Source organism: Xiphophorus hellerii, chromosome 8, assembly GCF_003331165.1.
Source record: "Xiphophorus hellerii strain 12219 chromosome 8, Xiphophorus_hellerii-4.1, whole genome shotgun sequence".
Lineage (NCBI taxonomy): Eukaryota > Metazoa > Chordata > Actinopteri > Cyprinodontiformes > Poeciliidae > Xiphophorus > Xiphophorus hellerii.
The window spans coordinates 8,895,061-8,918,036 of record NC_045679.1 but is presented as its reverse complement, the minus strand read 5'-3'; the positions used below and the strand labels follow the sequence as shown (position 1 = coordinate 8,918,036).

Genomic DNA, 22,976 nt, shown 5'->3' with positions numbered 1-22,976 from the left:
TTTAGAATGGAAAAAAATGAAATAATTATCACTGATTCAGAAAAATAATATAGCAAAAACTTTTCTGGCAATGATCATCTTTACAATAATTGTGGGTGAACTCCATAATGTAAACGCGGATAATGACAGATTTTTCATCAATTTTGTTGCTGCACAACTGTGAAACAAATGGAAACCTAGGTTTAGTTACAAAAGTATAACTTTTTCTCTGTGGCTGAGCTAAATGAAGTGGTGCATATTTTCTCTACCACATGTGTTGCATGACTTTTTATAGCCGAACTTTGTGATGCTGTGAGAAAACAACATAAATGGAAGTATAGTTTTAGTGGTGTGGCATAAAGTGTCAGGATAATGTCTTGACAGCTACACCACTGAATTGTAGATTCATTTGTTGTACATGTAAAATACAGACTGATTATGTGTAAAATAGTGAGACTTTGTCGTGCAGACTTCGTTCGTAAATCATACATACTCATGCTGGCTCACCATTGAAATCCAATGAGGTTGCAGTCGCCATGGTACTACAGTCAGAAATTTCTACTCATTTCCTCCTCCTTACTGGATGAATCTGCAACTTCTGAACATCCATTTAAGTATGAAACTTTACCATCACTGCTTTTGTCTTATGCACCAACTTGCTTGTTTTCTGGCCTGCGTTACGGTAATTTTACCTTCTATAATCTTTCATATTTCTCAACTTTGATCATGGTATCTCAACCATAAATTCTTAACAAAACTAAAGTGTTGTCAAAAAGATATTTGCTTTTACATTAAATTGCTTTTCGGAGGTAGGTTGGATAGGTTGACAGCACACCTTGTAGATGCACCTGCCGTAGAGAAGGGTGCTAAAATTCGGAAGCCAACCAAACAAGTAAACAAGAAAAAAATGAGTGACATTTTTCCCCCTCTGTATCATGTCAAATGGAAGCTGTTTTGTGGATGATGAAGTGAGCTGGATTGAACATTTTGAACTCTGAAGAGAGTCTGGTGAAAACATTTTCAGTTGATGGGTTAGATTACTAAAGGGGAAAAGACTGACACTTTATAACCCTCCATATTATATTATTTGAGAAGGAAAAACAGATGTAGCGTTCAATACAAATCTTGTAGTAAGATCTTGGAAGGAAAAAAAAGCAAATGAATATAAATGAAATGATGACATCTCTGCTTATCAAGCTGTATAAAAAAAATACAAGTGCTTGACTACACCTTCAACCCTCCACACAGCCATAATTCACTCTCACAATCTGTCAGCCCCGGCAGCAGTAGCTCCATCATCTTGCAATAATGCTTCACTCGATTGTTGGGAGGAAGATGATGCTCTTCAGGGAGGGTAATTCGCCCCTCTGTGATAAAAGCAGCCCAAGCCGAGAGCTGACAAGATTTATTGTTGTGTCTTTTTAAATGTAGCCAATTTCACTTTAATATGATATTAAAAAATGATGCATGTCTGAGCTTTGACTATTCGTGTTGAGGGAATCTCATTTTGGCCAGAGGCAGCATTGAAAATCCAAGATGGCACGTTAGAAAGATTGTTGATGGTGCCTTCAGTGTGGATTGGGGTCCTTAGTAAAGGAGGCTCCATTCAATTATGAAAATACAGCGCCACTTTTTAAACTTGGATCTGTAAAATGCCTTGATCTCATGACAAAAATGCACAAAACAAAGAATTAATGTGCTAAAACAAAGTCAAAGGAACTGCATATCTGTGAAGACATTTGTATTTTAAGGGAGTGATTTTTGTTCCCAATTCAAATTAGTATAAAATAAACCAAACTTTCTAATTTGTTCGGATTCTCTACCTACACTCCCACCAAACCACGTTTAGCACTGAAAATCACAGTAATCATCAGCAAAATTGAGTAATTTCGCTAATAATCGCAATACTTTTACTGTGCAATAGTGTTGCACTGTATAAAAAGTCCAACTATGTAGCTTTTTTTGGTTAATGTTATGTTTCCTCACTGAGTATTGTTCATATCCACAAATTTGGTACTATAGTAAGTGCCTAAAAGCGCTGATATAAATAGTATAACTTACTATGGGCTTGCAGTTCAGAAGAAGTCAGTTGCCCAGCTTCAAAATGTTACAAAAAAAACATAATGTTATTGCACAACAATCTGCTGTGTGGGAATGCTTTGTTTGGCTGCAAAAGGAAGCATTGAACGTTCTCCAACATTGCACACAAGGAAAACTCAGGAAAGATATGCATGTCGTATGTTGAGCGTGTACTTACACAACAAAGCCAGAATTGCGAGACAATCTGACTGTGCTGGGATTGCACACTTGCTAAGGATATCCTAAACACTTGCATTTGGGGGAATTTAGTTTGGGCAGTCATAAGCTGTCTGTATTTCTGAATATACATGTCAAATGATTACTATTTTAAACAATGAGGAAAACCCAAGATGATGATGTCATGGCTTTCAAAACCTTCTAATAGGTGAGCTTACACATCTGAGTTATTGGAGACACACCCGTGAATGTAGTTTAAGTCCACACCTGGAAAATACTGCTTCCTTGTTTGATATAATGGGAAAGTCACATAAAATAAGCCCAGATATTAGGGAGAGAATTGTGGTACTTCTCAGATGCTTGACGTTGCCACATTCATCTGTTCAAACAATTATACGCAAGTATAGACATGGTTCGAATGTCCAACCATCACTTCGCTCAGGAAGGAGACGGGTCCTGTCTCCCAGAGATGAATGTGCTGATTGTGCAAATTGACCCCAGAACAAAATCCAAAGACCTTGTGAAGATGCTGGCTAGAGCACATAAGACTCTTTCATTATTTACAGTAAGACGTGTCCAATACCAAGGTGGGCTGAAAGACCCCTCAGCAAGGAAGAAGCAAACACACCAAAAGAAACATAAGAAATCAGATTGCAGTTTGCAAATGCACACAGGAGCAAAGACTTTCACTTTGGGAGACATATTCTGTGATCTGATGAAACTGAAATACTGTTTGGTCATAATGACTGTTGCTACATTTGTTTGAAAAAGACGGACACTGGTGCACTTGGGAACACCATCCCAACTGTAAAATATTGTGGTGGCTGTTTGCTGCAAGAGAAATAAAATAGATGGCAACATGAAGAAAGTACCTGATGTGGAAACACAATCAGATATTCCTGACAAGACATGATGTTTGACAAGATTTTTCAATTTTTTATGTTTGGACATACTCAACACATTTTTAAAGACACTAACAAATAGTATATGACAAAGTTTGAAACTCTGTGGTAGCAGTGGACATGTACTTCTGCTTTTGTTTCATATTAAGCTACATAGACTCACATTGTAGCTCAACATTAATAGTATTCAAGAGCTTGGGAAGCTTAGATGACGTGATACTGGACAAACTATTGCAAAGCAGCCAATCCAGCAGTGGCATTCTTTCTTTCTTGCTGCTGACTGGCTGTACAACCAACAGCTGAGAGAAGACTGCAGATGTTACCTCAACTTGAATACTTCAAGTATTCAGATTTGATCTATCTGGTGGACTGCTGAGATCCCTAACCCTCATGAATACCAATAAAGACAGTCCACCTTAATGCATTGGTCAAGCTATATCAGCATACCTTTGTGCCCTCCAAACAAATCTTTTATTTTTGGATACAAGAAAAAAGCAAGTTGTATCAACCAACCTCCATTTCGTAGGTTTGATCTCAGAGATTCCACAAACTAATTTTCCAATGATTCCGGTTTGAGTGGCAGAGGTTCTTCTTTACAAAACTTTGAAATATGTAATGGCTCTAACTCTGAGCCTGATAGCAGAAATTCATAAATCCACAACTAGCTGTTTGATTGGTTATCATGTTCTCATGGTGTTTAGAAGCAACAGGAGTGTTTGGGAAGCTATTTGTTACACGCATGGTGCTCCTCTTTCCTGCCTCTGTGCTCGTCTCCAGCATTTACTGTGTCAGCTCGTGTTGATTTCCGCAGGGGAAGTTGCCTCACTGCTATCCCAAGACAAAGCCCTGACCCTGGAGGTTAAGGAATGTGAACTCGGGATGTGATGACTGGGACCTTCCTTAGGGGTGGACAATGCAAATGACCTAATGATGTCAGAATGCTTTTGGTACTCCTTAATGCTGACCATATTTTTTCAATGCCCAATTTTCTCATCAAATTAGATGAAAGTTCTAAAGAATTCAGAAGATTTTGAGGTATTGAGTCATTAATTGCCCTAATGGTTTTAGAAACGGGCACATCAAGCACAGTTTCATTTCTGAAACTGTACACCCTTTAAAAGACTTAATGATTTATTCAAATAGTCCTACATTTGTACCTACCTGAATTTTGAAAACCACTGTCAAAGCCAATGAATAACTGTCAAAGCCATGATAACTTTTACGAATGAGCTTCTTGTGAATGGTTTAGGCACAAAGGACACCAAAAGGCCCTTGTCCCATTTATCACCCATTTTAAGAGAGGGGAAAAAGGGAGAAGAGGAGAGCTGTCAAAGCAACCACAGCAAAGCGTAGCGTAACAGTGGGGGTCTCTCATCCCCTGAGGCCCCAAAACGTTGCATAAAGTTGAGAAACAAAAGACATAACTGAGCCAAGAGATATTGTGATTCAGAGGTAAGTGTAGACTCAGGGCCTTTTAAAGCCCCTAAAATGTTAGGGAACTAATACACCCTCAAGAGAATTTATGTGGATGAAGGTGAAGGGTCGGACTGCTATTAATCATGGCTTGAGCCGAGGATTAATAGCTCGATCCAGCGGAAAGATGAGAGAACCTGTCCAGATTGAGGTGTTTAAAAGAACCGTGTTATGTCTGCCTTGCATTATGAAAAGGAGCTCAGGACAAAAAGTCATTTGAAGTTAGCACAAAATACAGATAAATCTAATGGATCATCGTGAAAAGATGATTTAAGTGTTTGAGAAGAGAGATCTAAGACGTCTTAACAAAAACCAAGAAAGAGGCACTTAAAGAACGAATTGTTTTCTTCGCGCATATGCAACTCTCTGCAAACACATTTTACTCTGATATCTTTTGAATCATTAGACTTCATTTTGCTCTTTTTTTTCTCAACTGCCTTTGATCTTAGATGTGTCATGCATTGCATTAATTATGCATCATAACTCAGTATAAGTTGGGAACACCTTTGAGTTCTTAGTTAAAGCAAGATCACAGCAGGGGCCTAGAGGCTGGCTGCAGCAGCCATTTACATCGCCTGCAGAACTTCTATGTGAAGTCTTTTTGTGAGAACAATGAATGTTCTGCTTTCATCTAGCTTATGTGGCCAGAATCGGATGTGGAAGTGAAAGGATCTTGACATTTGTATAATCTGAGCATCAACATGTGACAAAATAGCAAAAAGAAAATCGCAAGGGGCAAAAACATAGTCACAGCCATGCATCTGTTCATAAATGTATGTTGTTCGTCTTTGAGTACCTTTCACAGCATTAGACCAATGTGCAGTCTTGATGTTTCTCGTTATTGTTTTTTTACTGAACATGTGTAATCGATTGGGATCAAGTCATGTCCCTTTTACATTCCAATAAAAACAAGTTTTTATTGGGGGAAAAATCTTATCCAAAGTAACATGGCCCTCTATGAGAGTATAACTGTGATAACCACATTCGTAAATTACATTTCACCAGCCACATGCAGGCCTGCTGGTTAACCCAGAATAAAAACAAACAAAAAAATCGCTTCCATGCGGCCATCCTGATGTCCTAAAGTCGGCTAAATGATCTCAATTCAACACATCATGTTCTTATCTACAGCAACTCAAGATTGAGAAAAAGTCACTAACAGGTGACTTTTTCTCTTAGTGAGAAAAAAGGCACTTGTCATTTCCAAGACATTTCCTCAGTCTCACTTTTTTTGTAACCCTTTGAAATTTCAGCAAACCTTTACTTTGCTTTCATAATTTGACAGGGACAATGCACACTGGCAGACAAGTGTGCTAACATGCGAAGGTTAGCAAGTCATTCACAGAATTGTGTTTAAAACGGACTACCTGTTTGTCTTGGAAATTATTTGAGTCATATTTTGTTATTGCTTTGCTCCTCCTAATACCTCAAACTGAGAGTGAGTAACTTCAGAACTAAACCACCCAACTGAAGAAACCTCAGCTCTATGAATTAGTAATAGCCCCCAAAAACCCTTAAATATAGTCTCATTGCTCTATAAACCAAGCCAGGATAAAATCAGCCAAATAAAGTATTGAAAACTGAAATAGTTTATTTCCAGAGGCAAAACAATACATGTGGAAAATAAATAAGTACCAGTCCTCTAAAGAAAGGAGTGAGCAATGCAGCTCTGCAAATTTAGTAGCAAACAAAATGAGCACAGAAGATAAAGTTCAATCAGTCAGAGCAATAAAAATTGGCCAGATTTGAAAAATGTCAAAAGATAGCATAATCTAATGATTGTTAAAACATTTTTAGTGATGCAGTAAAACTGCCAAAAGGTTCAAGACAAAATCTAAGAATAGGGATCAAGACAAACTCTTTCTCATTTTAAATTATTGTAGCAAAAGGTTAAAACACACTTTGTAGTGCATCTTATTATGATTTTATATAATAAATCAAGAACATGGTATTATTTTTATTATACAAATAAAAATCAGAAAAATGTGACTTGCATTGATGCCCCTTTAGTCTGATGCCTTTAATTCCACTTCAGCTGACCGCCTTCAGACGGCCCATGATCTCTGGAGTTCCTCCGAGTTTCTGGAGCTCAGGACAACTATTGTTGGAGAGCTAACAGTTCACATTATCCAGAATGAAACAAAATGTAGGTTGCACAGAATGATGCTATAAAAATGCTTCCAGGGAGCCAACAACCCACAACATAAAGCCAGAGCTACAATGTAATGGCGATGAACAAAGCAAATTCATTCAGACCTAAATGCAACCAGGAATCTGTTCAGACACTATTCCATTTGATTGAACTTTAGCTATGCTGTAAAAACAAAGAACTTCCTAACGTTTATCTTTAGAAGTGAAGAGCTTGCAGCAAAATATGGTTCTGCAAAGTGCTGAAGCAATTTGTTGCAGTGAATTTCATTTGAAGGATCTACAGTAAGGGTGAGCAGAAATGCACAATGTGCACTTTTATCAGATTTTTAGTTGCCCTGACAATTCTGCACTATTTAAGTTGGTCTATATTAAAATCATAGACCAACTTAAATGAGTAATGTCACATTACAGTCAACATTTTAGAGTTAACTGTAATGTGATGCATTACAGAAGTATGAAAAGAAGCATAAATGTAGCTCATGTATTTTTTTTTTTTTAATCCTTAATCAAAGTGAATAAAACACTCGTGGGCAGATGTGAATCGACTTCAGTTTCTGGAAGTTGTGTGAGAGATAAGTTGAACAATTCTGTCTGACTCAACACAGGAGACCAAGACATAAGTAGCTGCTGCAAAGCTGAAGGGGGCTCTGGGTGATGTAGAAAACTGTATGTGATGCGCTCCTTTTCTTCCATGTTGATTCCAAACATCGCAACAAGCTTTTCATGTCTATCTGCCTGCGTCGCTGCAGTGCGGCGTGCGTTGGTGTGAGTACCCCCTGCACAGGTCCCTTTCTGCTGCGCTGTTCCAGTAGTTGGAGTTGTTGTACAACCGAGAGAGAGAAAGAGAGAGAGAGAGAGAGAACAGCAGCTGAGTGTGCAAACAGAGGCAGAAACATTAGGTTATCTCCAGATACTATCATCAGACACCAAGCTGTCACTTTTACCGCTCAGAGTCAAGTCCGCTCTCCTCCGAGAGGTCCCCCAGCAGCCACAGGAGCCGCCGCAGCAGCAAGCCAAGCCGGAGCAGCAGCGCCCAGGTCCGGTTCGCTTTGCTCCAGCAGCCGCCTGTGAGAAAACTCCCCGAACGCGGTCGTCTCAGCTGGCATGAGCTAACCTCCGAGTCCGACATGGAAACCAAACCGTTCCTGTCATTGGGTAAGTTCACCTCAATGTGTTACGAGCGAGGTGTTTTGTTTTTATAACAGCTCTTCTCTGAGGTTTCTCGCGAAACGTGTCCTCGCGCTGTCCCCTTTTCTCTCCCTTTTTTGACAGCGCGTGGAGCGAGTTGCCAAACGCGCGAGCTGTATTTAATTCACACCTCAAAAACAACATCATAATCCGCAGGCTTTTAGTTAAAACAAACACATTCTTGACTCGCTGACTACTTAGCTGCTGTGTGAGTTGATGACATTTTACTTTGATATGGATTGACAGCGCTCGAGGTTGGCGGCGCGCAGAGGTCGCGTGCGCCGCATCAAAATCGACTTGGTTCAACTTTAAACTTTCGAACTAACTGTTGACACAATGCATTAACTGTATTTGCAACAATTTCAGTAGATATTCCCTCGTTTCCTGCGCTATAGCTTGTTGGACACAACCAATTTAAACTTTGCTGCAGAAAGGGAAGCTCTAACTTGAACGGAGCGCTGAATATTTCTTAGGTCGTAATGATTAGGGCATATTTAAATGGAAATACTGCTTTGCAGGGTTTTCGGTTGTTGCATTTAAATGTAATGTAAAGGCGATTTTTTTTAAAACTTAAAGTAGAGTTTGAGATCAGATATAGATAGCCCCATTCTCAGATCAGCTGCACGAAAATTATCTCTGCACATTGCTCAATTTAAATTTGGACGGTTTTTATGGATGGGAATTATCCAGTTAATCTTCGCATGGATCATTGTGCAAGATGTGGGGTTTTCTTGTTGTTGTTTTTTGCGCCGTTGCCGGTGCTTTGTTACTCAGATCTTAAACGTTTTTTAAATATAATTTTCCTTTCTTAGATTCTGACGCATGTATTTGTTGCATGTAACTTTTTTGATGCTTCACATCGATAAAATTACATGCAAAGAGAAAAAAAATTAAGAAAAAGTTAGAATTAAGTTTAGTTGTGCTGAAGCTTCTGCTGGTCAATCCCCGACTTTTATCTGATTGCAAGTGGATTAAAAAGCAGTGTATCAAAGTCATTCCTGTTGCATGCGTTGCATTTATGCTTGTTGCATATTTTTAGACAAAAAAAAAAAAACAGGAGTTTTTAGTTTTGATTAATCTAATGATTAGGTAGAAAATAATTCTGGCAATTACATAACACAACCATTCTAGCCTCTAGCAAGCTCAGGGTCCTGTTGGGGGCTGCAGAAGTTTAGAAATGTATAAGGGGCCTCAAGCCTCAACAGTCCAGACTAAAATCTTAAATCTAATTCTTTACCGAACAACGTGCCAGTGCAGAGATATCGGGTGTAACTAAGCTAAAAGCCTTAAGCAGCTGCAGAACATCCTAAGAATTGGACGGAGGCAGTTTGGAAATGCAATAGTCTGAGATCGGTTCTAATTTGTACTAATTGGTTGTTTGAGTTTGCAGCTTGAGCGAACACAAGCACACGGCACTGTGAATCATTAATGCCCAGTTCCACTGTAAGTTAGTCAAAGTAAACAGAGCAGACCCTTGTCCCTCTGTGGCAAAGCTGAGCCCAGAGCTGCAGGTGAGCCCCCCTCTGTTATTGTGTCTTTCTCACAAGGGCGTCAAGTTACACCTTCACGCATTTCATCAGCTGCCTGTTCTCTTCGCACCGGAGGGGGAGGCTGGATTCGCAGGGAGCAAACAGACTCCGGCCACTGCTTTCTTCAGTTACAGCCTCTGCTTGCTGACGGTGTTGCCCCAGCACCCCTCTCTGTGGCTTCCCAGAAACACACTGAACCGCCAGCGTCGCACACACTGACAGGCTGTTATTCCAGGTGCGCTGTATTGTGTGTCCACGCTGATGCTGATTCAAGTTTCAGACTGTCTGAACGTGCACCTAAACTTGCCCAACTGACAGAAAACGCCTTACCTGACACTGAAGGGATTGGTGTAAATTTCAGCTCTTTCCCATCTGAGTTGGACCTAATCTTTCTCTGCTTTATCAGCAGCTTTTATATTGTGATTCTTCTCCTCTTTAAATCATCATTTAAAAGATTTCTCCATTAAAGAGACCACTTGAGCTGCAGCTCTTTAATTGGCCTCTTCAAGGACACCCCGATCCTCAAAGACCTTGACTCTATTGATTATCCACTTGCTTGACGTAATTATCTAAAGTTGTGCTGCATTTCAAATTCTGACATGCATCTGACTGAAACGACAGCGGACATGTTTTACAATTATAGATTGGTTGTTGGCTGACCGCACCCTGCCTTGGCAGCGGATGCTCAGTATTATGTACTGTATTGCCTGATCCAAACTATTCCACACGTGATTTTAAACTACAAAGAGAGGAGGGGTGACATTGAAAGGAGAATGTGTCCTTTAGTCAAAGCAGATTGGAGGATAGTGATGATAACAGTCTGTCAGGAAAGAAATAAATAGTCTAAAAGACAAAGAGCTGATTTTACCACTCGGACTTAGAGGCCACAGAAGGAGAGCAACTATCACAAATGCAGCCAAGAGATCCATGGAGGCTCCAGAAGAGCTGCTAAGATTTACAGTTCATTTGAAAGAAAGCAGACAGAGCAACTGATCTTTATGGAAAATTGCAAAAACAAAAGCCATTGACCGTGCTGGTTGCAGCATCATGTTTTGGGCCTTCACATCGACACTGGTCAGAGTTAATGGGCTCAATTTAGAGTTTCCTTGTTGGCAACTTCAAAAAATTGACATGTATTGAAAAGACTTACAACCCAGTATTTAAAATACCTGCTAGGGAAAAATGTGCTTTTGCTCACTTTGGTACTCCCTTTCTTGTAAAACTTAGCAAAATTAATTTAATTGACAATTGCTTGGAAATTTGCAGCTTGTCATTATGTTGCTTTTTTTGTTTGTTTTTTTAAACTTCCTGGAAGTATACTCTGCCCTAATATTTTGTGCTACTGCTAATCCTACGACTGAATCCATTCTCCCCCAATTACAAATCTTTTGGCCTGAAATAAACATTGCACATCAGTTGAGCAAGGTTTTTTAAATAGACATTAAAAATGATTATCCTATCTATAAAGAATAATTGCAACACATTTGCTTTTTTTCTTATTAAGCCATTTCAAAACATTGAAATTAACTCTCTGCCATTGCTTAAAAAAATGTAAAGCCTGCTTTTAATAGTCTTCAGTACTATTAAAGAAGGGCTTGATTTTTTTTCACCTGCAATAGCTGTGTTCATTTCTTTTCATTTTATGAAGCACGGCGCCTTTTATGTTCACGCGAACTTACCTAAGTCATATAAACTAGCCAGCCCTCATTTCCAAAATCAATGAAGTTCATGGTCTTTAATGGGAAAGTGGGATTCACGGCTGTGTGAGTCTGGAGAAGGAGGGGCGGGGGGTTCTATGGTCTGCATTCCTGCTCTGGCAATAACTCAGGAACAAAGGTAATACAGGGAGAGGTTGTGTGTCTGCCGGGAGGTAGGGGTGTGTGTGTGTGTGTGTGAGGTAAAATTACTCTGCCAAAAGCATTTGGCCAAGTTTGTCTTTTACGGCCGTCCAGTTTTGTGTTCCCGATGTGAAGCTTTTGCTCCCCTTTTGAGGAATAAAAGGGGGCTGCAGCTGTCATTTTTATTGGAGGAGTTTTATAGCGAGACTTAATGGCTTAAAGTGACAGCTCTCTCCCTCTCTTTTCTACGTTTTTTTTTTCTTTTCTCTCGCAATCTTACCCATGAGGCCTTTTAACTGAAGCAAGTCAAAGAAAACTTGCTTGCCGTCTGTGTGCCCACCCTGGACTTTCCCACCCCTCACCCACAGTTGCATCCCAACTAAATGAGGAAAAAATTCATTTTTCCCTCAGTTATAGCAACAGTGCAAGCATTCAGACCTGTGTGTGATCCATCCACTTAAACTTTTTAAGGAGAAGTTTATTTGACTTTAGATGAAATGGTAGGTCTTTGCTCTTTAAATTATTCTGCTGGTGTGAACTGCAGCTCACTGATGTTTATGCTCTGCACATTGAATAAATCAGAAAAAGTGCTCTGAGATATTCTGATGCACAAATCCTAGAATGAACCGAAAAGCTTGTTAATTATTTGTCTAAGGAGCTGCTCACTGGCAGGAGGTCTTTATTGATAACGGCCGCACTGAACTCTGCACCTCACACCTTGACCTTTACACCCCCACATGCTCGGTCATTTTAGGAATTTACTCTTGGCGTTCAGTCCTTTTAAACTATTTCAAGACAGTAGCTTGTTATTCTTTTGTCTTCCTTTGTTTTTTTTAACCTCTTTGTTCTTATCAACTTACGTGCATTTTGACTCGAAGGTTTCACAACATGTGAGTCGCTGTGATTGGCATGTTTAGTGTAAGAGTGAAAAATGTGCGAGATTTGCAGAAAAATATTCTGTTTACAGTACTTTGCGAAGGTTTACATACACCATGAACATTGATGTTATAAGCACAAATTTTATTGCATTTTATTGAGGTTTTATTAGCTAGACCAGCACAACATAGTTTGGAATTGTGAAGTGAGCAGATTTCTCTTTATCCAAATGTTATTTCATAAAAAGTTGTTTGTGTTTATCCCTCACTGATTCAAATATTTGCAGAACCATGTTTAGCTGCCATTACAGCTGCAAGTATTTTACCTAATCTTTGTTGCAAAATAGTTCAAGTTCAGTCACATTAGATGGAGAGCATCTGTGAACATCTAATGTTCACAGAATCAAGCCTTGCCATAGATTCTCAAATAGACTTGTGTGTGAACTTTGACTGGGACATTTTAACTCATGAATATGCTTCTGTTTAAACCAGGGGTGTCCAATGTGTGGCCCGGGCACCATTTGTGTCCCTTGAGATTTTGTTCTGCCGCTGAACACAAGTCAAGAATGATTAAAAAAGTTTTGCCAACAAAATATAAAACAACTGATGACCAAACAAATTTGGATATCGTTGGTTTTCTCTTAATTTGGCAAACGTTTGCCATTTTTATAATTAAAATCTTTAGTGATATAAAAATGTTTTTTTTGTTTAGCAGATAAAAAAATATCTCAAACTAATTTTTCATTTTTAATTTAATGAATTTTGTGATTTTAAACCATTCAATGGTATCTCTTGCAGTGTGCTTGGAGTTGCTGTCCTGCTAAAAGATTGCTCATATCATGCAGGTTGAAGGGACCTCTTTTCATTGCTTTACTTTCCAGTCCATCACATAAAATCCCATTTAAATACATTGATGTTTGTAGTTGTAACGTGTCAAAATGCTAAAAATAAAAGTTCAGATATTATAAAAACTTTTGTGAGACTCTAAAGAATATTTAGAATACCAAAAATCCAAAAGAGTAAATATTCCATTTTCCATCTTTCAAGCTGGGAATATTGTTACCTTGTTGTGTTCGTGTTCCTAATTCCTGTGGACTCAATTCATTTGAATTTTTGCCAGAAGCTTGGTTGTTTCTCTAAGCGTTTTCCCTCCTCGGTTATTGGAAATCATCTAAGCATTGTGGTTTCAGGGTTTATTGAAGGTCCTCCGAGTGTCTGAATGGCTTTTTTTGTGGGCTGGTATTATTCAGGATGCGTACAGTCGCTCTTTTGAAGTGGAAACGTTAGTCTCTGCAGGGATTTAGGGCAGATCACACTCATAATTCGTATTGAGAGAAAGGTCGGCTTGCCCCCTACACTTGCCAGAACTCTCCGCTCTCTGTTCTGCCTGCGTCCCAGAATAAGACGAGGAGGATTGGCCGAGAACCCTAAAGAACACAGAGACTGAGAATGTTGAGTAGTGCACCTTCAATGTGAACTTCTGCATCCTCGTTAAAGTCTGTGGGAAAATGTAACAAGTTGTTGGTAGAGAAGCTTCATGAAAAAAGTAGTTGGCTTGAGTACTAAAGTCACTATTATATCTCATAATTATTCTCTGAATATGGAAACAAGCTGCACCTAAAAAAACACATTTTTATTTGTTTTTCACATTACGTTTTTATTAGCAGAAGTTAAAAATATCAATTAGAATATGTGCTTTGTGTGGATCAAACTCATAGGAGTATTTTTCTTTCTTTCTAAATTTTGCATTGAAATTACAGATTCGAAGGATGTTGCCATAAAGGAGATTTGGAAATATTGATTGTTTTAGGTCGTTTTGGATCTAATTACACTTATAACTTTTACATCCATCTGGAAATTCAGAAGTTTAGATAAATGTCCTTAGTGTCTTGTAGAATTGCCATTTAAATGGTGTGGCTTTGAAACGTTTTGGTATCCTCTCACAAGCTTCTAACAATATAATCTGGGCCCATTTCTGGTGCAAGTTTGCTTGGTTTGCAGCCCACCTTGCTCACACAGACACACACAGGCACACATACACACACCTTTTCAGTTATGTCAACAAATTTTCTTGGTGAATGAGATCCAGGTTGCCTAATTTTATGACCCATCTAGGCCAATATTTGAACATTTTGCTTCAAGATTTAGTCATTCAGTCTTTCTTCATGATAACATCAGTTTGTGAAGTGCACCAGTACCTCCTGCAGCAAAAGAATTACACAGCATGAGAAGGCTTTGGAATGGGCGACCTGCTGGGGCATCTCACTGGCGTTGCCGGGCAACTCTGGGGGGTCCCGAGTCGCGGTCTCTGCTGTGCTAGTGTGGGCAGAGTTGGGGCAGGGCAGGGGCCCATTAGAGAGCTTGGGAGGGGGCTGCATTCTCTCACATGAGTGCCCACCCCTTCCCCATAACATACAGTACAATACTATTAGTATAGAAATAATTAACTTCCCAGTTATAGGAATCTTTTTTTGTTGTATCACATCTACATATCAGCAAGTTTCTCAGTTTCATGGTGGATCTTTCCATCTTTGATAAGGTAGTTTGAATGGTAATCTTTACCTTATTTTTCTGATGGTTTGGAATAAAAATCTAGACAAAAGCACAATTTTGATTGAATCCACAAAGCTGGTTCTTGACCTGTTCTTCATTTGAATCTAAACGCTGCTTGTAAGCACATCAGTGAAAAGGCAGTGGGGAAAAAAAGCACATGCAATAAAAGCTTTATTGTGAAAATGAACCCTTGCTTCATCTTCACAAGCTTACAGCTGGCATATTTTCAGCAGAAAATAAAAAAACAACTCTCTTTGAATTTTCGGGCAGTCATGATGTGTTTATTAACTGCGTTATGAGAGCATTGGCTTTGATGTTGATTTGCTTGGAAGAGATGACGAATCAACTGAATCAAAGATGAGTTGTGCTCTTTCTCTCATTATATTTCTTTAAGTACATGCTTTCTTGCTTGTAATTGGCAGTTCGTTTTTTCATTATTTCTGTTGATTTATTACCTGAAATATGTCTCATTGGAACAAAGCTTTAGTGGATCGTGTTTAGCATGTTTGATTGTAATGTGTCTGAAGCGTCATGATCATTTGAAGCAAAAGGATCGGATTCTGAACTCCTGCAGTGAACTTGTTTTAATGAAACTATATCCAGGTGTTTAAACATTAGCCTACCTGCTCTTTTTTGACGCTCACACATCATGCATGTGCATGTACATGTAAACAGCATCTGCCACGGCGTACGCCGATTGAGGTAATTAGAAACATGCTTCGCGCTGCTCCGCCACAGCTTCTTTTTGAGGTCACCGACAGTTAGAGGAGCTGTCCCGGTGTGCCCCCGCGCCCTCCTCCATACCCACCACAGTAACCACCGCTGTTACCGTTGTCTGTCACCTTGCCAGATGCCAATGGGAGGGGAGGACGAGTCTCTCACGCACTGCTGGGCACCGGGCCATGGAAATCCCACAGCGTGCACAACACTTCGGTTGTGTTCTGAGTGTGCACGTGCGACTGTGTGGTAATGGATGAGTGTTTGAGTGTAAACAGAAGACAGAGGTTTCGAGAGATGAAGGCTGACGGTTATTTATGCCTCGATTCATATCATGAGGCGGATTCAGTGTCTGTAATTTTACACTTCAGACGGCTGGCTGCTGCAAACTTTTTTTCTGAAATCTATTTATCAATATCTATTGCAAAAAATATTTACACCACTTGCTTTTTTGCATTTTCATCCAACTGCAATCACACAACTCTGTGGATTTCATGTAATAGACTAACGGAAAGTAGTGCAGGAATAATAAATATAAAAGCATGGCATGAGTTTGTATTTAACCCCTTAAACCTCCTAAATTCATCCAGTACATCCAACTGCCTTTTCAGGTCAACTAACTAACTAAAGAGTATATAAAAATTGGAAAATTTTTATATAAATTTATATGGAAATTGTTTCACAGTATGATGTGTCACACTGGACACCCCATACTGTGAAACATGGTGGTGAATGCATCGTACTGTGGGGATCCTTTTCTTCATCAGGGCAAAGCATTTTAAATTCAGTTAAGTTTTTTTCAGTAGCTTCAATTCTATACAGATGTTGTCTCAAGGGACTTTGCAAAGAAAATAAAAAAAATGTCAGTTCATTATTTCCTATCTATGGAGATCAAGTCTTCTGCATCAAGTCACTGGCTTTGCAGCAATTATTCTTCCTCAACTAGCACAAAGCAAAAGCGAAACATATACATGTTATAATCAAAGCAGACATAAATCCGGTTGACATTCACATTCTCAGTCCAAACTAACTGAAACCGAGTTATTTCACACAGAAGAATTGGCACAATATTTATTCCTCAGTAGATGGTGCGATAAGTAATTAAGTTTCAGGAAAAGAAAGTTGCTCAACTCATCACTGCTGAACTGTGCAGATAAAACTGAGAAGCTGTGATGTTCCCAAAAAGCTGAGTAATCATAGAAACTGTGGTTTGTCTGTGCCTCCAGTGCTGTTTTGTTTTGATGTTGCTTTATGCACAACATTTTTAAAGTGGTGTCACAGGAAGTAGAGTTCTGCACTAAAACCCTGGTGTAAAATAACACTTTGATTTGATGTACAAGTTAAAAGAAATATGCTCCAGGTCAACACAAAACATTTTTTAGTACATTTGCACATAACATTGCAAGCCTCACTTCTCAGCCATGTTTTAATTTAAACAGAATTCTGTTCGCCAGTATAATGGTGAACCAGAAAACATTAGATGCTACTTTTTAACCTTCATGCTGATAACAGAATAACTTTTTTCCAACTTTTGTTGTTTTTTGTAAGAGTTTGAGAAATAGCGCCCATTCAGATTGTGTTTATGAAGGTTTTGTTAAGTTTGTGTTTGCACAGCAAAGCCAAAATTAACATAAACTGTTTATCTTATTGCATTTGGTTACGCTAATATGAGAACTAGTAATCCTATTCTTGTGCATCCTATTCTTTCTCTTCCCTCGTTGCAACAGACCTGGTGTGTTTTCATTTTAAGTTCCGAAAGACTCAAACGGTGGTTTGTTTCATGTTGCAGCGTGCAAATAGCATGCCGTTTCCAAGCTGCCTGAGGTAACATGACTACCATGCTGTTTTGTCATTTCATTATATTATTTCAGTTTTTCTCAAGACTTGTTGCTGAATTTCAAAGGCTTACTCATAAAAGCGTCTCCAAGGAAACGTCAGCAGCCTACTTTAGTGTCTTGAATACGATAATGGCTCTGTAGTTAGAGTGACAACGGAGACAGTGCAGATTGTATATAGCAGTTTCAGAATTTTCATGCACTTGATAAGTAAATAATCAGTCAAAATTATACTTCAAAAAATTAATAGAATAAACAGTTGATATAATTAGTTGTTAAATTTATAGGTCATTACATGTGACCAATTTTCTTGTACGTTTTTACTTTTATGTAATTTTCCTGTTTTATTGTTGTCACTCTGCTATTTTCTACATACACAGTTTTTAAGGTCTGATCTCACTGATATTTATCAGTAATGTCACAAAGACAGAAAAAAACCTTATGCATTGTTTTTTGTTGCATGAGTTTTTTGACTTCAAAAATGACTTCAAACCTTTGTAGAGTATGGGTCAATCGGAAATGCACTTGAAAGCAAAGACAAATTTCTTCCATTTGTTCATCAGTTAAGCATGTGTGTGTATAGGCCTTCATATGATTCTCCTAATAGAGTTTAAGTAAAAACACAATTTTTGCAATCCATATTGTATGTTCAGTTTATGTAAAGAAAGTCTCTTTTGCATTTTAGTTCTCAATGATGTCCGTGCTGCAATGGAATAACCACATTTGTTGTTTTTTTTTATTTCCATGGGGTAAATGCTAAGACTGTAATTATAACAAACAGAAAATGTATCAGAGGAACTATAAAACACTCTGGGTTATTCATCAGATGTAGGATATACATAGATGCTGACAGATGGATTAGTATCAGTGCAAGCTGGCCCTACTTTTATAAACGCAGACTTCATCTTTTTCGGTCTAACAGTTTGTTGTCTTCAAAGTATTTTCACTAACTGCCATGCATGTTTGAGACCAGAGAAAAAGATCTCATGTCAGATAACAGAGTTCCTCTGTGGGTTTTTGCTCTGCCTGCAGTAGTGAAAGAGCGATTAACCATTTGTTGACGCCTGCAGGTCTAGCGTGTTAGTACATCCGCCCAGACTGTGGCCTCTCAGCCCCTTAGTATACACACGCACACGGACACCCCCACGCCAGTAGACAAACACACACCTGTTTGTAAATGTACACACAGACAGAGACGCATGCACATGTACAGGAGTCCAAAGGGCTTTGTCACCTATAGTTAAACACCTTGCTGTGACCGTCTGGTTTCAGGAATGTTCCCAATGGCCGGAGGGTAAAGGGTGCTGAGAAGAGAGGGGGAAGGGCCGTCTATCTGGAAAATCTACACAACGGCAACACTTGTACATCTGATTTTGTACTTGCCCTTGCAGTCCCTTGCGATAGCGGATACACACCCATTTAAACATTTACACATGAAGTCTCATAAAAACACTAAACCTCATTGTGTTTTATTATCATTGTGCATTCAAGACCAACACTGTAAAAGAGATGGATGAGGTTGTAAGAATTTTGAAGAAGCTGAAAAGTGTGCCGTGCATTTAGTCTTCGAACCTGATCTGAAATAAAATCCAGTGCAGCCACATGGCAGCCTAATTGGTAAAGTCCACCTCTGTGTATTTTATCAGAGTATAAACACAACTTTCCTGTGAAGGCCTCAGAGGTTTATTACAGATTACATTGGGAATGTGTCATATATGGGACACCACGAAATCACGACTACTCAGCTAACATCCAAAACACTAAAAGTAGCAAAGCACTCCATCCTGAACAAACCATTGCAGCGGGTTTATATGGTGGTGGCAGCATCGTGCTGGAACAGGGAAACTGGTCAACACTGATGGGAATATGGGTTGAGCGAAATACAGGAAAATTTGGTGGACAATCTGTTGGAACTCAATGGTGAAAGACATGCTGCCAGTGCTGTAATGAAATTGTATTGGTTAAAGCATGTTATACAATGACCTAGTCAGAGTCCAGAGCTGAGATCACTTAAAAATTTGTGGTAAGACTAAATAATAATGTCTAAAACATAGCATAACAAAACATAACCCAAAATACTGCTTTAATTTCAGCAAAATGTGCTTCTACAAATTAACTCAGGGGGCCAAATACAAATGTACGACTCACTTTCCAGAATCTTATTTGTGAAAAATGTTCAAAACCACCTGTCACTTTCACCTCACAACACAGCAATACTTTGTTTTGATCTGTCATATAAATTCTTAATAAAATGCGTTGAAATTTGTGGCTTTAACTTGACAAAATTTGAAGGTCACATACAAAAAGTTTTGCATTGTGTTGTACCACTTTGAAATATGTATGTATCCTTTATTTAACCAGGAAATAATATAATAGATTAAAAACCTCTTTACCAAGAATGACCTGGAAAGACTGCAGCATAAAACATACAACAAAGTAGAGGGATAAAACCTAAAACAGCATATTTATTCTTTTGTCTACATATAGTTTTCTTTTTTGTCTTTAGTGAGAATAATTTTTTTTAAATGAAAGCTAAGAACCCTTAACTTCTTTTAATGTGGTAAAATACTTTCTTCTATACTGTTAAATAGATTTTTAAAGAGTGCTTTTGGGATAAAAGTGCTCTAGAAATGTAAATTCATTCAGTGCAGATTCGTAAATCTCAATTCCGGTGAAGCATAATGTCTTCTTGTTCATTCTACTGTTAAGATTTTAGCACAACACATGGGCTGTTTTTGGGGAAGACAGTTGAACAGCCAGGTAAACTCAGATAGAGACACTCAGACGTGCAGGTGCTGGTTGTGTTTTCGTCAATGCGGTTCTACATACCAAAGTGCTGACAGCATTTAGAAACGACTCTGACAAGTTCAAGTGTCACATTTAGGTTAGTTTTTTTTTTTTTTTTGTCTTTTAACAAAGTAGTGAAAACAGGAGAAAGGTGCCAGATATTTAGATCAAATCTTAAAATCTAGGGATCTAAATTCTTTTACTCTGTTGCTTTTGGATTAATTTCTTATGGTAAAAATAACTTTATGGAACATCGCTTGGTGTATCGGAAGATCATCAGATGCTGTAATCTTGAGTTCGATTTCTGACCTTGAAAACATTTTCTGCATGTCTTCCCCCTTCGCCGTCCGCTCATTTCCTGTCTGGTAACCGTCAGTGAAAGCCACTAGTTGTTGTAGTAAGAAAGTGTTTTAAAAAATATATCTTCATAGCAGTTTTCAAACTCAAGTGAAACTCAAACTGGGTTTTGTTACAGTTCAAGAGTGAAAACGTGTTTCTCTTTCAGGATTGGTCAGAATTAAAAAAAAAAAAAAAACTGGTCATGAATAATTAACTTCCTGGATAGGAAAGCTAAGTGTTCTGATTGTAGCAGTGGAAAAAGATGTTAGGTAGCCATATCTTTTACATGGAAATTACAAGAAAGGAGCAGATGAAAACGTCTCATTTGTTCCTGGCATAAATATACAGCATCTTACTAAAACAACAAAAAAACAATCATACCTCTTTAAATTCCCTTGCCAGTATTAAAATCAACCTATCAATATATCTTATCAGCGTTCTGAGTGATACACCAATACAAAGGAACAAATACAATGTGAACTGGAAAGGAAACATTGTTAGTTTTAGTTCAGTTTAGTTTTATTTCTACAAATTAAGGTTTGAAAAGCATTTGTTTTAATCTATGCTGAATCAATACTTTGCAGAACTACAATCACTGCTGAAAGCCTTTTTAGAAGTATCTTTTCCTGCTCTACACATTTAGAGACAGATTTTTTTTTTCTGTGAAAAATCGTTCAAACTCAGATGCAGAGCATCTGCAAAAATTAATTTTCAAGCTTTGTTACAGATTCACAGCTGGATTTAGGTCTGGACTTTGACAAGACCCTTCTTACACAACTATGCTTTCATCTAAATCATTCCAACTGAAGCCCTGACTATATGTTTATGTTCATTGCTGTGCTGAAAAGTGCCAATCTCCAGTCTTTTGCAGCCTCAAACAGGTTTTCTTCCAGAATTGCCCTGTATTTAGCTCCACTCAGCTCAACTCTGACCAGCTTATCTGCCCCTGCTGTAGCAAAGCATCCCCACAGCATGCTGGATCTGCCGTGTCAGCGAACGGCAGCCTTCAATTTTGATCAGCTGTCGGGAGTCACTGGACGGCAGGAGATTTAGTATCCAACAGGCCGATTAGCGGCCAACTCGCTTCGGCACCTGAGCCGAAAATGACTTTCCGTCATCTGATGAGAATCCCCCTGACAGCTAGATTTGATGATGTGATATATGTGGAGCGGTGGATGGTGGTGCAGTTGAGAGTCACTGTGCTGTCTGGGAGAGTTAAGGTCAGGGGTTGTGGCTGGGTCACCCTCTGTGGGAGAGGAGCGGCTTCAGCAGACATGACAGCATTTGTCTGGAGGTGAGGAGAAATGATTGAAATGGGGGAACAAAAACAATAGGAAAAGGAAGTAGGACGGATGTTTTTGTTTAGTTTTCACTTGAGCTAGTCTTCCACATTCTGTCTCATTCCTACGGGGGGAGCTTTTTACTTTTTCTTTTTTTTTGGATACAAAATTAATTGATAATTGATCCAAAGTTCCAATAAAACCACCCTAGCTCGTCTTTCTTCCAGACATGCACACGCATATAACAGCTGTAGAGAATGAGAGTGGATGTTTATTACAGGATCCTCGTGAATGCTGAGGTGCCCTGGGGGCTATTAAAGCCTTCACTTAAAAGGCACTATCAGAGAACAGTTAATGTGAGTTGCTTGAAGGAGACAGGGGCGGAGAGGTTGTAGAAAAGAAAGAGAAGCCATTGGAACAGCAAGCAGGAGGAGGGAATAAACAGTGAGCACATCTGGATTGCCTCAGCAGAATATTTGTGCAACATCTGGAAAAATTCCCTGGAATTTTAGGGTCCCCTCCTTTCATTTCAGTCGTTTTTCCTCCTCACCGCCACCGCCTCCCCCCATCTTTATTTCTTCTTTGTCCCGTTTTCTGCATCTTCAAAGTCACTTACCTTAATGCGCCAGCCACGTAAATACTCTCAAAGTAATGTATGTTGAGCCCTCGCAGACTTTATTGCGCACCAAATTGGGCCCATGTGACCAACTCCCCTTTGTGCGAGGTTTGGCTAATTAAGTGGCAAAGGAGCGGGAGGGCACCGGCTGTGGATCCAGACTCAGACCAGACCTGAGCCAAACACAACCCCTCATAAAACTTGGGGGGAGAAAAGAAGAAAATACAGCACTTTCTTCTCACAGGGCCCTGTAACTCGAAGCATGAAGACTAGACTCTGTTTTTAAATGTAGACAAGCCCCCTTTAATTCAATTCAGTTCAGTTTCTTTCTACACATTCAGTATATTGCAAATTCATAAGAAAATTCATTACGAGGTCCAATTCATATCCAGAAGGAGTCAAATCAATTCCATTACAATACACTCAAGTTGTGTAGTCAGACTTAAAACAAAACAATCGAATTCAGTCAAAATTATTATGCAGTACAATCAACGAATAATATCAAATGAGTAAAAACGGTTGAATTGACTCACTGACTACATAGGAATCCTTCAACCTGAGCAAACAAGTGGCAACACTGGAAAGGAAACACTACTTTTATCAGCAGAACCAGATTGAGACTTAGAATGAGCAGTCATCTGCCTTGATCAGCAAGAAC

General features: G+C 38.9%; 1 protein-coding gene and 1 long non-coding RNA gene across 5 annotated transcripts in view; one reads left to right on the top strand and one right to left on the bottom strand.

Moving 5' to 3' along the window:
• Positions 1-6,178: 6,178 nt before the first annotated feature.
• Positions 6,179-7,840, bottom strand: LOC116724145 (uncharacterized). The gene is made up of 2 exons (XR_004340110.1): positions 7,706-7,840; positions 6,179-7,561 (listed from the first exon to the last, which is right to left on the bottom strand). It is a non-coding gene; the product is annotated as an uncharacterized LOC116724145 (long non-coding RNA).
• The window catches only part of rxraa (retinoid X receptor, alpha a), a 121,105-nt gene continuing 105,943 nt past the window's right edge, over positions 7,815-22,976 (top strand). For all 4 annotated transcript variants that reach the window (XM_032569540.1, XM_032569538.1, XM_032569539.1 and 1 more), the window contains exon 1: positions 7,815-7,916. In XM_032569540.1, the coding sequence (XP_032425431.1) occupies positions 7,889-7,916 (28 nt within the window). In that variant the 5' untranslated portion in view covers positions 7,815-7,888. The remainder of the gene's footprint in view (positions 7,917-22,976) is intronic.